This window comes from Balaenoptera acutorostrata, chromosome 7, assembly GCF_949987535.1.
Source record: "Balaenoptera acutorostrata chromosome 7, mBalAcu1.1, whole genome shotgun sequence".
In the NCBI taxonomy this organism is placed as follows: domain Eukaryota; kingdom Metazoa; phylum Chordata; class Mammalia; order Artiodactyla; family Balaenopteridae; genus Balaenoptera; species Balaenoptera acutorostrata.
In genome coordinates this window covers 21,601,142-21,621,400 of record NC_080070.1, presented here as the reverse complement: position 1 = coordinate 21,621,400, position 20,259 = coordinate 21,601,142, and the positions used below count along the sequence as shown (strand labels likewise).

Here is a 20,259-nt window from a genome sequence, read left to right as displayed (position 1 = left end):
CCCTCTTTCTCTAATAGATTTCATCCACATATCTTTGAGGCTCATTGTAACACTGTTATCTAAAGATATGTTTTGCTTTGTTCTAACAAAGGGTCGGTGTTCAAGGGTGGGAGCTTTCTGGAAACAGAAGTGGGGCGGGGCTGGGAGTGGGTGACCCGAGCAGGAATGACCGCCCTACCGCCTTCAGCAGCCTGTCTCCTGAGACTCAAAGGCCCCTGCCTGTTCCTTAAACCACCCATTCATCCTTTCCTGTTCCTCCTCCTCTCTCTAGTGTTTGAGACTTAACTCTGGGTCATCTGACCAGGCCAGACTCCTCTCCCCCACCCCTCGGCTCACTGAGCCATTATCTCTTGTGGTACCTGGAGTTGTTGGTTGCTATGGTAACTTGGCAGGACCCTGCTGAAAGAGATAGGCTGGTCTCTACAAGCTAAAGTGGGGAGGAGGGCGGCTGCCTCCAATTCTTCCCTCCCATCTCAGGGCCTGGGGTTCTCGTTCTTGGTCAGTGCAGCCGACTCATGACTAAGCCAGGACCTCTGGCCTCACGGATGCCAGGCCCAGGCAGGGGAGTGATGGGGGGGAAGAGTCGTCCACCCTAAAACACAAAGTCATGGTTTCCAAATGGAAACAAGATTCTTTGAGGTAAACTAGCTTTTCTTCTTAAAGAACGGAAGGTTTTAACAGGCCAAAACAAGCTGACAGGAACATTGGGGAAGGAAGAGGGAAGGAGAACACACCTGGACACATACACCTTCTTAGTTGGCCACCTGTATTGCGCTCAGTAGTCCTGTTTGGTAAAGTGGTGTCTCAGTTTTTTAAGTGTCCTTTGCGTTGCTCTTTAACCATATCCTGTTTGGAATTCTACTCTTGTAAGGGAGCCCTTCCAAAATGTGCTTGAGTTGTAAGATCAAAGATACCAACAAAAGAAGTTCTAATTCCAGATAAAGAAACTGGTGGAAGATAAGCTGTACAGACCTATTTGCCGTGAGCATCTGCCTTCTCGGGAGAGGGGTTCCTCCACAACCACTCCCTAACAGGGTCTCCCTGCTGTTTGGGGGAAGCTGTAGGATTCAGCAACACCAGGGGGCGGCCCAGAGAGAAGTGAAAGAGGGTAGAGTGGAGGGAAGGTGGGGGCTCGCCTGACCAAGGTCACCGGGCCTTCCTACCCTGGCCCAGCTCAGTCTATGCTAGTACAAACAGAAAAGTCTCTTTTTTATTCATAGGGATTTTGTTTTGTTTTGTTTTGATTTAGGGTAGTCACCTGCCTACTCAAGGAATTTAACTGGGACTCTAATGAGTATGTATTACTTTTACAACCAAAGCATCCTTTACGTTTTATAAAAGCTGGATACTCCCCCCTAATAATAAATAATTTTATTGGGGATCAAAGATTTGTAGTTTAAAAAAGCTCTCTCTTGAATGAACTTTTACTGCAGAGATTCCTTTCCGAGCGGGAGGCGGGGTCATTCAGTTTTCCAGAGGCTCCAGAGCGACAGCCTCTCCCGGGAGCTGCCTCTTCGGCGTCCCCTGTGGCTGTCCCGCAGCCTCCCGGTCTGTAAGACGACTCGTTTGCTACACCTGTGGGGTGAGGCGGCACAGGCAGCAGGAGCGGGGGGTAGCACGGCGGGGCTGCAGCCAGCCAAGGGAAGCACCAAGAACGTTAGCAGCCGCGGAGGCTGCGCCCCCTGGCACGGCCACGCCTGGCGATGCCCTGACCCATTTCTTTTAACAACAGGGGGAAGCCCCCCTGTCCTCCGGTCTCCAGTTTCTCCTCATCCCCTTGGAAGTCACAGATAAAGAGTTTTGTGTTCCCCCCGCCCCACCCCAGTATTTATTTGGACTTTACATCCACGCCTCGGCTCCCTCCTTAATCTCGAACCCTTAAAATACACAAACAAAAAGTAAACAACTACAGATCCCAAATAAACAGCCTACCTACGGTTTAAAGACACAGGGAAGGGCTGAGGGATGGGAGGGGGGCTTAGTGGTCTATCCTGAGAGCTGACAGGGAAAGTGAGGGGCTGAGGGAAGGTTCTTGAGGACGTGAACTAAAGCAAGAGGAAGGGCCAGGAAGGAGGTGCGATCTGCCCGGGGTGGGTCTACTGGGGGCACAGTGGGGACTCTGGTACCTAGACGCTTTTCATTCATGGAATCGCCTCTCAGACACCCACGCTGCGGTCCTCATTGGTGGGGCCAGTTCCTGGAAGGGCCGTGGTCCAGGGCCAAAGCTCCTCTCCCTCCACGGCTCTCTGTTTTTGATTAACAGTAATTAACCGTAGCCTTCACTGGGTTAAGTATTTGACTTCGCATCCTGTGAGGCCAAAGGAAGTGCCCCTTTGTCGTAAGAGCTGAGACAGATGGGATAAGGAGCTTTCCCTTTTAGGGGTTGTTTAGGGCTCTGGAAACATCAGCAGGACTTGCCTTGTGGAACGGAGGTCATTTGGGAAATCACTGCTATGGCTCCTCTGATGGGGGGCCCACCGGCCCTGGCTGGACCAGGGAGCCCCAAGCGCTCGCGGGGCGAGGCAGCTTTGGAGGGCTGGACGGGGCTAGGGCGGTCCCAGGGGGCTGGACGGAGGGCGGAGCTGTCTACCGGGGGCTGAGCAGCTCCTGAACTTCGTGGCTACGCGGTCGTGGGGCAGAGGCTACGCGTGCGGGAGGTGGGCGGGGGGGAGGGGGCACTCCATTCTGCTGGGGTGGGGCACACTCAGGAGGCAGGCATGCAAAGGGGACAAGAGCACGAGGAGCTGGGGTGAGGGGAAGGGGGTGTGGTGCTGGGATAGTCCATCGACACCGATCCCGGCCTGGGAGGTGAGAGCTGGGCCTGCAGGGCCAGGATCAGAGACCTCGCTCCCGCCGCTGCTTGGGCACGGTCCAGGACAGTCTGCCTCCAATGTCGGGATTTGTTTAAACTGATTTCTCTCTTTCTGGCATCTCTGGCCTCACTCACTGGCCCACAGGCTCACGAGAGGGAGGCGCTAGGGCTCTGGGTGTGCACATCACGGTTGGCCTATGGGACGCTCAGGTTATCCTGGGTCCCTGACTTCCAAACCACCTTGAAAGCAGAAGGCAAGAAAAAAAGGTTTTCCTGAGGAAGTAACCGACACGATAGCCGACTTCACTTAAAGGTACTATTTGCAGTTAACCAAGAAGTGTCAGGATCTCTCCTTCCAAGGAAGGACAGAGAATGGCAAAGCCCAGACCTGGGGGAGACTTGTGCTCCCGGGAGAGATGACCAGCCTGCAGTTAACTTTCCCAGCCTCTCTCTCCCATTCTTTTAGATTCAGGACCTCGTAAAGTTCTACCTCCCCCTCGCCACTCCCGGCGCCATCCCACCTCACTTCAACATTCAGACTCCTTACCTCACCCAGGTCAGTTATTTCGGCTGTGTGATCTCCTGGTACCATTTTGGACCCTGGTGGTTTCAAGGGGTTGAAAGAGTGAAAGAGATGGGATGAAAGGGAGGTGAGGAGATATGGCCCTTTTCTCCCCTGCTCTCTGCCCACAACTCAAGGAGTCAGATAAAGGTCCCACCTTAAACAGAACTGTGACCCTGAACATTAACTGTGACACGGGGCAGGGCCTTGAAGAGACTTCCCTTCCACAGGACCCAGTCTGCCCAAGTCCTTTCTCTGGCACATACTGGCCAGCATGGGGTCTCTGGCCTGCCAGGAGGAGGTTGGGCATTCCAAGGGGAGGTGTGGAAAGAAGATCTGGGGGAAAGAGAGGCTTTTTGACAATGCTGCCTTGTCTTTACTTTGAAACGTATCACACGTGCGCCAAGAATCCAAAGGAAAGAAATGGAAAACAGACAGCAAAAGGAAAGAGGGCTCTTATGGGGAAGATGGGTTGTGACGCTGCGAAATTCTATCCTATTTCTCCATCCCCCCAGCAGGCCACAGAGACTTTGGGCAAACAAAGCGCCAGAAACAACCCACCCCACCAATTAAAATAAAACCTCCAGGAGAGATGAGGAGGGCGTGGAAACTTGTCCATCCTCCTCCCCTCTTTCTTCCTGACATTTCTCTGAGGTGACTGAAGTTTCTCTTACAACAAAAACATGGGGAAAATAATTTGTACCGACAACGAAACAATAATAATAATAATCCGGTAAGAAAAGAAAAGCTTCAGCAGAACCATGATAACAGTCTTTTTTCTACTTGTTCATTTTTTTTCTCTAACAACTGTGCAAAACTTAAAAAATAAATCAAAACACACTCATACACACATACTTACACTCACAGCTTCCATTCAGCACATCTGTGTTAAATATGTTTGTGTCTTTCTTCTCCCCAACCCCTTCACATGTGCAAAAATATGTTAGCGGCCCAGGTGCCTCCTCAGCCCTCCTCCCGCATGCTTCCTTCCTGGCCTGCCAGGGCTTGTGGCTTCTGGGGAGGAAATCAAATGGTCAAGGGTAGAAATTCCATGCTTCTTCACGTGGCACTTCATTTGCCAAAACCTTTGGTTATGCGTTTCCCCCTTGACCCTCATATTTTCTCATTCTCCTCTTCCCGTTGGTTAGGTTACTTGCATTTTGCCCATCATTTGTCCTGCTCGACGCCACATCACGCCCTGCTCTGCGTCACCACCGCCCGGCCTCCAGTCCTGTCCAGGATCCCCTTGGCCAGGGACCACCCTGATTTCCTACGGAGGGGTGACCTCACCCCTCTGCACGCAGCACAGAAAACACGTGTTGAAATGTCCCGAAGTTGCAGAATGAATGGCGAGCAAGGGCAGAGAAGGGAGATGCTTCAGATCCCCCTGATAGGACAAGAAAGCTTTCTGAGCTCTCTGCCTACTCCTGGAGCACACACACACACACACACACACACACGCATGTGCACATGAGATCACACACACACACACTCATATCCAAAGGGGCTAGCATTCTTCAAGCACAGGGTGCTCCACAGATGTTGCTGGAAATGGTGTGGTTCCTTCCTCTTTCCACGTGGGGCCCCTGTGGAGTGGATGGCAGGGGAGGATGTCTGATGCTCGGGGAGTGAAGGCGGGACTGTGGAACCTTGTCCCCAACCCCACCTGAGATGATGCCGCTGCTTGCCTCCCAGAGTGGTGTACAACTCCACACCGGGGCTGCCAGGCGAGTCTATGGCGGAGACTGGACCACAGATGGAGGTGGTGTCTAAGGTCCCTTCAAGGTTATAGGTTTCCACGATCTTCCGTCAGACCGTCTCTCACTACAGCGCCTGCTCACCTAGGACACATGTCTGAGCACACATTAGTCTGGCTGGCTAAAATGATGTATCCGTGGATGGAAGGACAGATGGAGGAACAGATGCCAGAGCAAGGTCAGTTGTATGTCCCTCCTCCCATTTCCGGCCAGGTCCTTCCTCTTGATTCTTCGGTCCTTCCCAAACACGACAAACTCGGGACTGAGTTGGGCTGGCGTTTTGGCTTGTCTCTGCGAGGCTGTCCTTGAGTATGTTTCTTTCCATGATGACTGCCGAAGAGCTCAGGGAGGAGAGTGACTACAGAGACAGCTGAGATGTTGATGAAATAGTTCCCAAGGAGGTCTGAACAGTCCAGAGACAAAGTCATCTGCATCTGCAACGGCACCAGATTCTGCAGGGAGCCAGGGGCGAGGCTGTCTGCCCCAACTTTCTAGAGTTCTCAGGAAGGATGGTGGGGATGGGAGCCACGGAGACAGCTGGAGGTAGAATCTCCCAGATGCACTCGGCCTTTTACCTTGACCCCTGATGAGCGATGACCAAGGAGGATGGAGGTGTGTCCTCTAGACGGCACTTGGGGATCTGCAAGGGATCAGACCCATGACTATGGTCGTGATTCGTTAGCATGTGGAGGCAAATGGAAAACAACCAATTCTGCTTCCAGGGTAGATGCAGCTCTCTTCTTTTCTCCCTCTACGTGTTACATTTCTGCCGCTATGAGCCAGATTGGGAGGTTGGGAGGATCTCCACAATGGGCTGTAACTGCTATTGCCACAGTTGCAGAGGGACCACGCCACTGACAGACCCCCTGGAGATGGAAACCTGGGCCAGGAGACGTCTTCCCAGTGAAGACAATACAGAGCTCACTGCCTCGGCCGCAGGCCGACGTTCGGCTCGATGCGGGGCTGTCAAAACGTGGAAGGTGAAGTAGCAGTACAGAAGCATCCTCATCCACAGTCGGGCCCTGCAGCTGATGCACGGGGTCAGCGGGGAAGGGGCCCCTCTTATGTCTTCTGCTCAGGTCCCTCACGGGGGGCGGGCCATCCTGGACTGACTGAGGGTCGGTGGCTTGGCTCAGTCATGTTGTTACAGCAACTGAAAGAGGGGGGATCCAGGAAGGAGAGAGAGACAGAAACAGGCAGAGAGAGAGAGAGAGGGGGAGACGGCGCTGCTCAGGGGATGCTGCTGACGCCAGTCGGAACTTGCACTTGGTAAAGATGATAATCTAGACTGAGGCACGGCTTGGTGTGTCCCTCCCTCCAGGGGGTGCCTGGAAGGACGGTTCTCAGCTGTCTAAGCTCATGAGGGTTATGACTTGTTCTAGTTTGTAGGCCAGTTTCTGCTTCCCACACTGGTCATCGTGGTCCAGAGGTCCAAGGATCTGTTGAAGAGCCAAGAACGGGGCGGTCACCAGTTTGCGTGCGTGTGTCTGTGTTCTTAGGGTACACACAGACAGGGGACGTGGTCAGAGGGTTTGGGAGGATGTGTGCAGGTGAAGCGGCCCACACGAGGTGGCTGGGGAGGCAGTCAGCCTGGGTGACGGGGGTGGGGAGGTGCGGGGCAGCGCTCGGGCATAGGGAACAAACGTGTGGGCACCCAGGTGTCAGTGGGCGCAGGATACCAGCATGTCTGAATACATGTGTACATTTCACTGCCCACGGAAGACAGCTGAGAGTGGGCAGAAGACGCCTGTGCCAGGCTGCTGCCGTTACCTACAGGTTAGACAGCAAACAGGTCCACGCCCAGCGGGAAGCATGGTGCTCAGTGTCTCAGGGCAACTGATTTCACGATATCAAGACATTCTACCCGCCCCTCGTGAAAACGGAACGTCTTCCTCGTCCGCAACCCGAGGCCTGAAGTTCCACATTTAGAAAGTTATTTGGCTCCCCTTTGCCTGTTAAGAAACCAGTACCCCTCGAAGAGTTATGTCTTAAGCTTTACTGGTCATTGACACCTAACGGACAATGTCTGCACAGCCTTTGCTGCGATTACGTGGGTGGCAGAGGACAATGACGGCAGTTGTGGACACATGAAGGAATATGTATTAGAGTCTGGCTCAGACTCAGGAGCTGTAGGACTGAACGGTTTCTGGCCGGGTGATGTGGGGCAAAACATGTGACCTCTCTGAGCCCTCATTTCCTCATCTGTACAACGAGATGGGACGTGAGACTCCCTCTCGGGCTGCTCCAGGAGAGGGGATAGAGTCACCTAACGTATGTGAGCGTCCATCACACAGTGCTGGCTCCAGCAGGGGCACGTGACAGCAGGGGTGCTCTCTACGGGTCCTGGGGTCTGAGGGAGCAGGGAGGGGAGGGGCAGGAGGGAAGAGGAGGCTGAGGGCTTGAGGGGAGGGTCCCAGAGCTTTGGACTTCCTGGCCCAGTTAATGTATTTTTAACTGGGGAGACCAAGCGAGTTGCCAACTTCTTAGCTGGCCAAGAACCACCAGTGACTGACCCCAACATTTCATAAAGATGGGACATTTTAATACTAACCGTAGACGAGTGAACTTGCAGACTAAGGGACAGTCCTTTCCAAGATGAGACAGCGGCACTCATATATTGGCCTCACTCTACATCGTCCTCACTGTCTGCGGCCACAGACAGGTGGAAACTGCCCTAGACTAGCACTGGCCCATAGGCTGGCTTTGGGGTCCCTCCCCTAAAGGACCCACCACTGACTTTCCCTGCACTTGAGGTTCACAGCCTTATGCTGCTCATGGCCTGTGGACACCAGGCCCTGGGCCCTGCTGGGGCTCCTTCCTTAATCCAGAGTTCCTAGACCCTCCCTCGGGAAGGAGGCTGGGAGGAAGTAGAGAACCCGGGGCCCTGGCTTCGGCTCCTGTTACTACCTTCCACTCACAAGGCAGCTGTGCTGCTGCTCAGACGTGGGGAGCCTGGATTCTGAACCTACCTGGTCTACACCGGTATGACCAAGAAAACCACAGGCACCTCTGTGCTGGCCAGAAAGAAGGCAGTGTCTGCAGGGGCAATGACGCCAGGTGAAGTTTCCTAGCTAGGGAATGCAGCAACTAAAAATAGACTCCATTCTGCTCTGGTCTGTATGTATTCTGTTCTGATTCTCTCCTACCCTATCATCTTGTTTATTCTATTCTATTCTATTCTTTTCCTTATGACCTGCCCATGGAAGTGGGGAACTGCTTGCTTAAAGAGAATTAGAGAGAGAGAGAGAGAAAAAGTAAAGGAGCAGGAATAGCAGGAAAGAAAAAATAAAGAGAAAAAACCAAGAGAGATACTTGATCTATATATCTGAAAAGAACAGGGATTAATGTAGAACTGATAGACTGGTATGTTTCTAGCATCCCTGTCTTTAGAGCACAGCCCCCAAGTCCTGGGTGGTAGAGTTTCCCCAGCAGACGTGGGGGAGGGGTGTGTCTGGGGTGGTGCTCTTGGGCACAGAGGCTGCTCCGGGCAGGGATTTCTGGGTCTCTGCCCCAGTCCTTCCCAGCGGGCCCCGAGCAGGGCAGGGCTCACCTCCTCGCTGTACTTGCCCACGTAGGAGAAGATCTCGGAGAGTGCGCTCATGGTGTTGAACTCATTCATGTGCATCCGGGACTGCTCAGCCAGGTACGCATTCATGTCCTGGTCACTGATGGCCGGCATCTTCCCGATGTCTGAGTAATACCTGCCAAGGCATGGGAGTGAGGAACCGTGCGTGCGGGGCAGAGGAGAGATGGAAACTCCCAGCGCCGGGTCTGGGGCCAGCGGATTCATAGGGTGACCCAGACACCATCAGAGGGGGGACAGGGTGGGGACAGGAGGAAGGAGTGACTATCGCCTGCACTGGCTTTGCTCCCGGCTCCCGGAAGAGTGGTCCAGTCTGCCTTGTGTGTCCTTCTAACTCCCCCTCCCACAGACGCAAGACATCCCCTCCATGGGGCCTGAAGGCTCTTCTATGCAGTTGCCCTGCCCTGATGGCCTCCCCTCTCTGAGGTTAGCCGGGAGAAGGGTGGGGCTGGGGGCCGCTTGCGGGGAGAGGCCGGCAGAAGGCAATCAGTCACTGTCACTTGCAGCTGTGCACTCCTGTCAACTGGTTAATTAGATGCCAACACTTACGTTTTTAATTTCTGCAGTTTGACATTTTATGCAGCAACCCCCAACTCTCCCACCAGAGGGGAGTTGTGTCATTTCCTAATGAGGAACCGAAGGGCCCTGGTGCCCCCCAAGACAGGTGCTTTCGGCTGTGGGCTACGTGAAAGAGACCAGGCAACTGCAAAGGCGGGGGAGCATCAGGGCCGTGGGGCAGCACGCGCAGGGGTCCTTGTGGTGTCCCAGCTCAGCCCACGCTGAATGCCCGCGGCTTCAGTGCTGGGGAGAGTGAGCCTGAGAGCTTAGAACAGAGGAGGGTGGCGGGGACTAGGGTGAGGCAAGTGAGGCAGCGGGGGAACAAAGTGTTCAGAGAGTCACTCACTCTCACCTGGGAAAGTGCAGGTGACAATGACAGGCCTTGGGTTCCCAGAACTCAAGGCTTGATCAGATGAGTGGAGGCAGTATTCTCAGAGGCTCTGGTTCATTCTCAGCCTGGACCTCAGCCCTGCATCTCTCCCTCTACATCCCTTACCATGCTGACCATGAATCTCTCAGTCCCGTGCCCACCTCCACCTCTGCCCCTAGGTGCCCAGGAGTTCGGTGACAGACTATCAGAGGTGACACTTGTGTGCTACTCCAGCATCAGGCTCAAGGGCCTGTGTGACCGACAGGTCAGTCTGCGCCAGGGCATCCCCAGGCCGGCAAGGATTGGCAAGGGGTGGGCTAGCCGCCCTACTTGAGCCAAAGCCCTGCACGGGGGCCGTCCTGCCTCCGGCTCATTTGGACTTCCTTTCTTCGCAACCTTATTTCAGTGTGGGGTCCTCTCTTCCCTCGCCCTCCCTCGTCTCCAGAGCCCTTGGGCCCCTCAGCTCCTTGTCCTGTTTCATTTTGGTTCCTCTGTTCCATCGCAGAAGAGCCCACTCTCTTCCAGGCCTGAATCCCACCCCAAAACATCTTTAGGGTTCCCAGGGTTCCAGGTAATGACATCCCAGGTACTAAAGTTCCAGCGAGAGACTCGATTCATTGCCTCTATTTCTGGAAGGCAATAAATGCAATGTTCCCTTTGATGGCAGAGAACCAGGGCGTCAGTGGTGGCCCCAACCTCGCCACTCCCAAGGAGACTTGTGCCATCGTCCCCTCGCGACTCCATGCCTAGTGAGCAAATACATTTGTCCGGTAATGGGTCACGTCCACAGGTCGTATGGGGGTAGGAAAGAGGAACAAACGACCCTCTCACTTCTGTCTCGCAGCCAGCAGCCAGACGCAGCTCTAGCAACATGGCTGGGTCCAGAGTTTCCTCCAGACAGTTACACCCTGTCACCACGGACAGTCAGACCTACTGACCGCGAGGAAAACCCCAGGCTCCCCCTGATGGGACGTGATTGTCATCAGAAGCAAAGACTCCTGCCGTTCCCGTTACCTGCTCGTGAAACCTTACAGGTAGGTGGACGGCTCTGTCAGGCTTTCTGCAAATAGCATGAGGCCTCCTACTGCGACCGTTATGGTTGTGAGGGGCCTCAGAGCCCAGGTTTGGGACCACTGTCTTCATGGGAAAGAGCAGTCGCCCGGCACTCTGTCCCTTCGCAATGGCCTGCCTTTACCGCGCTAAAGCCCAGTCCTTTGCTCCAAAGAGGACATACAGAAAATGAGTCTGTGTGAGAAAGGGGGGGGGGGAGAGAGTGAGGGGGGTTGAGAGTGGAGTGTGGGAGGGCAGGGGTCTAACTCCTCACCTGCAGTCACGGGGGCAGCCGGCCTGGACGTGCTCTGCGGGATTCCCGCTCACAGTGAGGTCAGGTCTGCACGGGGCAACCCGCCCCTCCTCTGCTGCCTGTGTGCAGAGGGCGCTGGATGGGACCAGTGCACGTCGGTGCCACACACAAGCCTACGAGTGGATCGACCACGCGTCCTGACCTTCAGCAAGTTCTAAATGGCTGAGCTGAGTGGCTCTGGGCAGTTTGATGTCCTAGAGGAGTGTGGGGCTTGAGGTCTGCTGACAATCGGCCCATCCTCACCCCAAGCCCTGCCTGGAGCCAAGTGGGCCCATCGGCCCTGCAGGTCTCTGCTGCCCTCGCCTCGACCTCTCCCTGCTCCTCTCCAGGGCTCTGCCCAACCCCACTCCCTGGCCAGCACCCCCTGAGCCTGACAGTGGCCCTGCTCTGGCATCTCTGCACCGTGTGCGCAACTGCTTTCTCTGGAGCACCTGCTGCGCTGGGGCTCTGCGCTGGGCTCTGCCACCGAGCAGCCTTACGGATTGTGAAGAATGCAATTATGTCCCATTAATGAACTTCACACAAGTGCTCTTAGCAGCTAGCTGTGCAGTGAGGAAGGGAAAGGTCAGCCTGGGCTCCTGTGCTTGAACTTGCTCCCATGGGATGTCCTCCTGCAGGTGAGTCCTTCTTCAGAAGGGAACCAGGTGGGATGCCAGCCCCATTGTGGTCCTAATACTGGTCCTCAGGAGCTGCTACAAAGGGCAGGGCCCCAGAGAGCTGGATTCTCTGCTGTTGACCAGTCTGCAGTGTTTTACATTCATGTGCTTCTGTGAGATGCATCCAGTGTGTGATGGTGGGCACCCCATCTCTGCCTTTAGGATGGCCCCAGTGATTGAGAAGGTGGTCTCCAATGCCCTGGACTCTTAGAGAAGAACAAAGTATCCTCATCCCTTCAAACACCTCACGGATGAAGGTGCAGACGTGAAAGACGTTTGTAGCCCAAGGCTCTGATGTATAGATACTTAACTTCTCAAGCTCCTGCATAAAAGTCTTTTCCTCTGTGTTCATTCACTGACCTCCCCAGGCCCAGCAGAATCAGGACGTTGCTCCCTGAGCCCCCACTGTACAGCTCATGGGGCTTGCTGAGGGCCTGTCTGTGTGTCCTCCTTGACCACGAGGACCACAAGGGAAGGGTCAAGTCTAATCCACCCCGAGCGTCCAGCGCACCCACGATGGACACCATAAATGTTTGACCCATGGATGAATGAGTAAGTTAATGAGATGTCCATACTTCACCTCCAGTATGAGCTCCCAGGGTGAACTGTCACAAGTTTCATATTTTGAATGGATGGCTTCTTTAGGAGGCATTTTAAAATATTTAAAATTCTCAGCCTTTTTCACGTGTGACACAGGTGAGAGATGGCGTCCCAGCGAGCGGCATGCCGCGGTCCAGTTCCCAGGGGCCCAACTATGGCTCCATTCCGTTCACTCCTATGTGGAAAACCTGCGCCTGCAGGTGAGGGAGGCTACCGTTGCCACGGGGTTAATTCCAATTTAAAATGAGAGGCAGTCTCTCTAACCTGAAACTGTTACTGCTGTTGACAGTGAAATAGAAATTACTGCTGATCATGACACACCAGTTTGGAGACAACACTGCTGAGTTCTGCTGAGATGAGGGTAGCAGTTGGTTGCTACTGGGGAACCAAGAGATTCTTCTCCCTTTCACTAGACGTGGCCGTAAGCAAAACCCCTAATACTTGGAATGGAGGCAGCAAAGACTGGGAGTCTGCAGCGAGGCCACCAGCCACAAGCACTGCGAGGTATTTGGCGACAGGAATGGGGCGGAGGATGGAGAGGGGACAAGCAGAAGGATGGGAGAGTGAGTGGGAGAATGGGGGGCATGTGGGGGGATGGGTAGATGAAGAACTTCCAGGAGGTAAAGCCTGCTTAGGTATGATAGAGCGACTTGGGCTGCTCAACCAACAGAGTTAGTGAGGACTCCTGAAGCCGTATGCTTCCCACCCGCCTGTATAGAGAGGGCCACCAGAATAAACCCTGTTTCTCAGCTGTGAGGACAGCAGGCCCTCCCCACGTGTGCAGGGCACGCTCTACAGCCCTGAGGCCCTGTGTACGCTGTCTGCACGCTCACAGCAACTGAACATCGAAATCACAAGTGGGCCAGCCCTGGCCACAGGAAAAGGGCCTTCTACCATCGTTCTTCTGGACTGGAGGCTGCCAGTGCCCTCGGCAGGCCAAGGCGGGCGATCAGGCTGGCTGTGGGTCCTGAGCAAGCTCTGTGCTGCTGGACTTCATTTCCCAGCAGCCAGACCAGCTCAGAGGCCAGCCTCCTCGGGAAGGGAGACTGGAACTGATCCACTCATCACCGAGGGAAGAAGCACTCTAGGCTTGATCTCCAGACCTATCTGTGCTATTTCCCAACCCCTCTGTCTTTGTACCCTCATCCCAGAAGGGGAGGAGAAATGACTTGGGACCCCAAGCAAGTGAGAGATGACTTTCCTGAGAGTGCCTTTGGTTATTAAGAAACGGGCGGGGTAAGAAACGGAGACCATCAAGGCACTCCTAAAAATAACCAAATGGACTGGGGTTACTTGTGACCTATAGCAGCTGCGTGGCACAAATCTCATTTAGCACCAAGTGAAAGGGAGACCATTAGCCCGGCAAGTGCATCATTCTCACCTCCGGCTAACCGGGCCATTCTGGGGAAGTATCCTCTACACAGATGTTTCATAAATACTCCCAGCCCTTCACATCACTGCTTTCTCCCTCCCTGCCCGAGGTCCCACTGCAGTGACATTGCACCAGGACAGGTGCCCAGCTGCTGCCTCTTTCTTCTCTCTCTTTGCTGAAGAGCCAGCTGACCACACAGGAGACCTTGCTCCTCCTGGCAGCTCTGTTGTCAGAAGAATGAGCCACTGTCGACGCAGGGGGAGGTAAGAGCCTCTTTGGTGACTCAGACATAATCAGATACGAGGACAAAAGAGTGAGCTGTCTCTCTGACAGCCAAGGCTGGAAGCCCACCACATGTACCAGCAGGAAGCGGTAGGGGAGAAATCAAAGAACAGAGGGAGAGGGAAAACAAAATGCAATTCTTCCCGTAGAACTATGTTACCGGGGTGGCCAGGATCCCACCCCGCTCTCAGTTATTCCCTCTGTGAAAGTGAAGGCAGTTTTCAACTATAAAGATGGAGACCGTCTCTCTGCCATGGATGAAACAATATTGTTCATTTTGTCTCAGTCACTGAGTCAAGAACAATTTCTGGTCTCTGACTCTTCAAAAAAGCACCGAATCTGAGTTTCCATCCAGGTTTCCTATCTTTAAGCTACTTAGAAAAGAGAGAGAGGGACTCTAAAATCAAGGCCGCCATGTGGAGGTGTGCAGGTTGTTCACTGCACAAAGGTGCTTGGTTGAGAGGGTGAGCTAGGACTGACAGCTAGCCTGTCACCCAGCAAGCCATGCAGCCTGGCATGGGGCCACAGCGTCTGGTAGGAAGGGGCACCTGCCTTAATTCATGCAGACACCATATGGGTTGGCAAAAGCCCTGTCTAAAAGTATCATAAGTTGTAGAAAAGAGATTTGGGAGTCAGCTGAATTTGGGGATCTACTTTTCTCTTGGCCACTTAAGTCATCTTGGACTGATTACTCAACCATTCTGTATGTACAGTTCTTCACCTTCACGGGCACAAAATGAGGTTATAAAGCCTGTCCTCTTGTATTCCGGAGCTACTGTGATGAATAAATAAATAGACTTTCAGCTGGTGGTTTAGCTCAGGTGCTTGGCATATGGAGCTCATACAGCCCAGACAAACCATGAATGCTCTTTACCGTGAGTTAGTTTTGTGCCAAGAGGAACCCAGCTCCACAGCGTACAGGTGGCCCTCCCATCACAGGTGCACGGCTAAGACGGGATTAGATTAGGGCCACTATGGCTGGGAAGGCACCGTAAGGGCCCGGGCATCAAGAGTTCATCGTGTTGAGAGTCAGGGGTCTGGGACTGTGTGAAGCTGTTCAGTGTGACAAGGACGTCCCCACAGGACACCGGAAGAACTGCCAGATGGACAGGGGCAGATGGGGACAGGCCTCCAGCCTGTCTGTGGCAGGATGTTATTCGGTCCCTTGGAGTCTTCCTTTTTTTTTTTTCGTTTTTTAGTGGGCATCAGAGCAGGGAACTCTGTTTCCTTCCTGGGCCTAGAAAGAGCTGGGCCCTCCATGCAGGGCAGCAGAGCGCAGTGGTAACTTCTAGCCATGTCCCATTCTTGTTTCAGCTGACAATACTGGGCTGTGGTGTCACCACTGCAGGCTGGGGCTTCGTGCAGGACCGGTCTGCAAGCCCTGCCCACTGCGGAGGGGAAGGAAGGGGGTCCCACATCCACCGAGGAAGTTGCCTGCTGCGGCCCGGGGCCTACCTGGGCTCCCCGGCCCAGCACTCACCTCTCCACCCAGTTCTTGTAGCTGGGGATGTCCTTGGCGTAGAGCAGCTTGTTGGAGGGGGAGTCCTTGCCCAGCCGGTGCTCCGACGTGGAGCAGGAGTCCATGAAGGTCTGGGCCACCACAGAGAGGCAGGCGTCAGTGATGCTGTTCTTGTGGATGTCAAACACAAACTGGGGGTTCTTGATCATGTTGACCCAAAACCTCAGGGGCAGGCTGTGTGGAGGGAAGAGGCAGATGGTCAAGGGAGCTGGGGGGCAGGGGGGCACTGTACCTTGACCCAGTGAGTTCCCTGGAGGAAAAGAAAAGGCTGGGAAGCAAGGGTTCTGAGGGGCCTTCTCTATGTCATCAGTTCACTTTCCGGGGACGTGGAGATCAGCGAGGTTGAACAATCTGTTCAGAGATACAGCGTTGATGGGCACTGGAGGGCTCGATGCCCAGCCTGGACCACAGGACTCACCATCTGCCCTGAGAACACAAGGCTTTGGGGTCCGAGGCAGCCATGACAGGTACTAGAAAATGGAATTTCTGACTATTCCACTGTCTCCCCCCTATGCCACAGATACAAGGCATGTCTGGTTGGCAAACCTTAAATAGCCTGGAACCTGGGCTTTGTATCTTCTTCTCTGCCCTCTACTGTATGACTGGAAGAAGCCACGCCCTTCCTGCCTGGTCGTATGGGCTTATTCCTACGTGGTGAGGGCCCTGGCACTGAACAGTTCAAGCGGAGCTAACTGATTCCCATCCCTAAGCTGGCATGCTGAACAAACCCCACTCCTGGCCTCTCACCTGCCCTGTTGTGTTCCCTCCTTCCCCTCCCTTTCTTCCAGTTAGCACCTGCTGTATACCAGGAGCTATGCCAGCAACTGGGGGTCCAGTGTGAATAAGACCCATCCCCTGTCCTCCAGAAGTCTGCATACTGCTGGGCTCATGGGGACGTCAGACGTGCAATCAAGAACTTTGGGTGCTGGACCTGAAGGATGGGTAGGGTCCAGTGTGGGAGCCAGGGAGGTGTGAGCAAGTCTACCCAGAGGGGCATGTCTGGAAAGTCTTCACAGAGAGGACGACACTTAATGGTCTCAGTTTTAAAGATGCAGAGGTGTTCCTTAGCTGGATGAAAGCTGAAGGAAGAGGAGAGGAAGGTACTGCCAAAGGGGAGCGAGCCAAACAAAGAGGAGATGAAACTTGCAGTGCGGTCTGCTAACTGAGCCACCTATCTGTTGCTAGAAAGGGTCCCAAGGCATCGGGCAAAACCTGCCCACCTGCCCCTTTTGACTGTACTCTGCTGGCTCTCAGATTCTGCGGCTTCCATCCAGCCTGTGGAGACGCAGGTCAGGAAATGGGGTGGCACCCAGCAAGGGATCACTTATTTCCCTCCCTCTGCCTCCACCTCCTCACCTCCTGCTACGTGCCCTGATGCTTTATTGTTGTTTGGTTGCTGTTCTCAAGGTTGGTAATAATAGTTATAATGTTTGCCTGTGTTTGGCTTGCCTCTTACAACTTAAACTCTTTTGAATTACATTATTTCAGTCCAGCAAGAACAAGATTTCTATATTTGTTGTATCTCCCAGCAGCCAGCACGTACATACAACAAATGCTAAAATACAGTAAGGCCTCATATTCAAGACTGCCAATCAGTCAACAAGTATTTATTAAGTTCCCACAAAGTGTGCCGTGCAGGCAGCACCGAGGTCTGACAATGGTAAGTGGCACTTGTTTGATCCTGGGAAATTCAGAAGAGGAAATAAAGGGACGGAACCGAAAGTTCTGACACTCAGGGGAAAGTCAGGGTCACTGCAACTGCCCAGGGGAGACCATGAGAGCTGGGCTGAGAGCCCCGGATGAGGGACTCCTGGCTGCCCAGCTGATGTAGACCAGTCTCCGGTCTCCATCTTCCCGCTTCCGGAAGCCCCACCTGGAAAGGGACTCTGGGAGCCCATATTTGCTGCACGGTTGTTTCTCCCCAACATTGCCCTTCCTTCAGCCAGTTGTGCTGACAGGCAAATCAAACAGGGAAACCACAGCAGCTCCTGCCTAATGAAATATTAGCATAATATTAACATTAGTGGTGGCGCTAATCTCTGGTTGATTGCAGCCACTCAGGCTAAATGAGCAGGAGGTTTATTGAAAAGAGAAAAGGCAGGGGAATGTGGAGGAAGGGAGTAGCAGAGAGGGTGAGTTAACAACTTAGGCTAGGAATAAAGAAACAATCTCTTTTCAATCAGGGACAATTAACTCTAAGTCAGTATGCAGACTTCATAATTCCTGGACTAACTTCGTCTTGCCCAGGTGGCTATGATCAGGGTCGGGGGAGTGTATCCTCTGGTGAGAGGACCTGAGAGCTGGTACCACTGTCTACTGCCCGGGCTTTCCTTCACTGACACTGGAGCTCGTTACGATAACACCTGGCACTTGGAAGAGCTGGCAGGAAGGAAGGTTCTGCCCTCCCTCCAAGGACTTTATGGAATCTCATCGTTGGAGGTGCCCTTACCTTACCCCAGCGGGAGGTATGAGCTGAAAACAAATGGTTTAGATACCATTTCAGGGGGATGTACTTGTAAAGGGCTACAAGAGCAAGGGGGGATGTTTTGGAAATACCAGCTCTCCCAGCATCTGGATAAGGTCTGGGCAGGGCATTCCTTGAATTCTGAAGGCTGCAGGCATTCAGCTGGGGTGGTAAGTAGGAAGACTTGGTGGCAGAGAGAAGCAGACTGGGTAGATCAGGGGCGTGCCCTTGGAACAGCTCTGCAGAGTCATGCTAAAAAGATGGGCAGAATGCAATGCAGTCTTACCTAGAGGCAGGCACGGGGAGGGACAAGACCTGCAGGCCTTTCAGAGGAAAGAACAGCCTTCACCCAGTGTACTGTACTAGATGGGGAATCCAGAGTCGAAGAGTCTTATTTCAGAAAGATTGCAAGAACTCCACGATGCGAGATCTTCTCTCACCCAGAACTACTGTGGGAGCAAACCCTACTCTTCAGTTCTATGGCCCAAAGCTCTGTACCTGCCTGACTTCCCAATTTTAGTAGCGATGCACTATGCTTCAGGTGAAAGAGAGGAGAGGAGAAGCCAGAGCATCCTACATTAAACAACGTTTCAGAGCCACAGGCTGACTTCTGCCTAAATCTAGGTTTTGGTTTGGGGCTTGGGGCTGGTTGTCAGGGCACCTGGCTGAGCCCTAGTACCATGTCAGTCCTAGCAGTTGGTGGGTGCTGGGCAGCAGGCTCGTGCTGCTTTGGAAGAATGTTCTGGGGAAGAGCACCCCAGGACAGGGACCGTGTAAAACTACTGGGAGGGGATTCTGGAACTGAAGGGACCAAATATAAGGCAGCTTTATCCCAGGTAGAACTCTCAAGTAGAGACCGTCTTGGCCCTGCATCTTCATCAATATTTATTGAGTCTCAGCTTTGTGCAAGGTTCCATCACAAGAGCTGAATGCTGATGTCTGACCTTGCAGTCTCAAACTGAAACACAACTGACACACAAATGAAGGGAAAGGATGATATATGCTAAAGGAGAGAGGGGACCATGGTGAGACATCTAGAGGGTCATTTAGGACTTAGAGGATCCCCTCGTCTCAAAGACACAGTAGTTATGAGACGGTCCCTTCCCCAAAGGGAGTTTGGGAAGGGGGTTTGTGGAAAGGGAAGGCCACTTCTTGAATAGAATGGAAACACTCTTCGTTCACCTAGGTGACTCCTAGATGTGCTTCAAACTCCACTTAAGAGTCGCTGTGAGATGCTGCCCCTCTACAATCCAGCTGCACACGTGTCCCCTGTTGTCGCATGCGCCTCTCTGTCCGAACAGCTGCCCTCCTGTCTCTTACCCGTGACTGTCAGCCCACGCAGGGCAGAAGCCTCAGGGTCTAACACAGTGTCAGGCACAGGGGAGGGACCTGGATGTGAGAGCCACCTGGCTGCCACATCTGGCATGTTCATTTTTGCTCATTTAGTTGGTTAAATGTTTGCTGACTGACTGACTGACTGATAGGAAAGAAGGATGACTCGAGTAGAGGGAAGGGAGAGAGGAAGTGAGCACACACATAATCGGGGAGGAGATGGAGGCCCCGAGAGAGCGCCTGCGCAGAGTCCCTGCTGGGAAGGTGGACCACGGCCCCTCGCCCAGTCTCCAAGGCCTGAGGCCCGCCTGAGCTCATGGACTCCAGGCTGGCCTCTCCTGATTCATCCTCTGCTCGCCCCTCACTCACCAGTTGCTCTTCCAGGTGTGGCGGACGTGCGGGTCGTGGATGCCGTGCTTGTCCGCCTGCTCATCCAGGAAGTCAAACATGTACTTGATCGCCAGGGGCAGGGCGGAGCCGCGGTGCGCCGTGCTGAAGATGGTCTCGAAGAGGTCGTCCACAAACTTCTGCAGTGTGCCCTGTGGAGGAGGGCACAAGTTCGGACACAGCTCGCCTGCCCCGTGAGCTCTGAGGCTGGGTTTTGAGATCGACTGGCCTCCCAGATGGCGGGCGGAGGGGAGGACAGCGCACAGCCACGCCTGCTTGGGTGAAAGCCTGCAAGTGCACATGTGAAATCTGCACCCTCCCCCTGCCCGCCTGCATCTGTCTCGAGCAGCTTTCCATGTCCCTGGCACGTGGAAAATAGACATAACACCGATAACTGGACCTAAGGAAGCCTTCCTCTGCCAACAACTCGGTTTGGTTTAACACCCTTTGATGGTGTTATTTTAGCACTTTTCACAAATGCTAATGAACAACTCACTTGGTCAGAGCAGAGAAACACAATCTGCTGGTTCTGTGGAGGCATTATTCACGCCGGCTAATGCCCAGTTACTCATTTGCCTCTGCAGAGAGCAGAGCCGAGGCCAGTCTCAGGAGTGAGGGCCCAACTGGGATGGGACTGTCTCA

At 53.8% G+C, this 20,259-nt stretch overlaps 1 protein-coding gene across 1 annotated transcript in view; it reads right to left on the bottom strand.

Moving 5' to 3' along the window:
- Positions 1–579: 579 nt before the first annotated feature.
- Positions 580–20,259, bottom strand: part of PLXNA4 (plexin A4) — a 446,153-nt gene continuing 426,473 nt past the window's right edge. Inside the window, exons 29-32 of the mRNA XM_007177142.2 lie at positions 19,600–19,769; positions 15,396–15,608; positions 8,682–8,832; positions 580–6,570 (exon numbers count right to left, since the gene is read on the bottom strand). Coding sequence (XP_007177204.2) covers positions 6,475–6,570; positions 8,682–8,832; positions 15,396–15,608; positions 19,600–19,769 — 630 coding nt within the window. The 3' untranslated portion in view covers positions 580–6,474. The remainder of the gene's footprint in view (positions 6,571–8,681; positions 8,833–15,395; positions 15,609–19,599; positions 19,770–20,259) is intronic.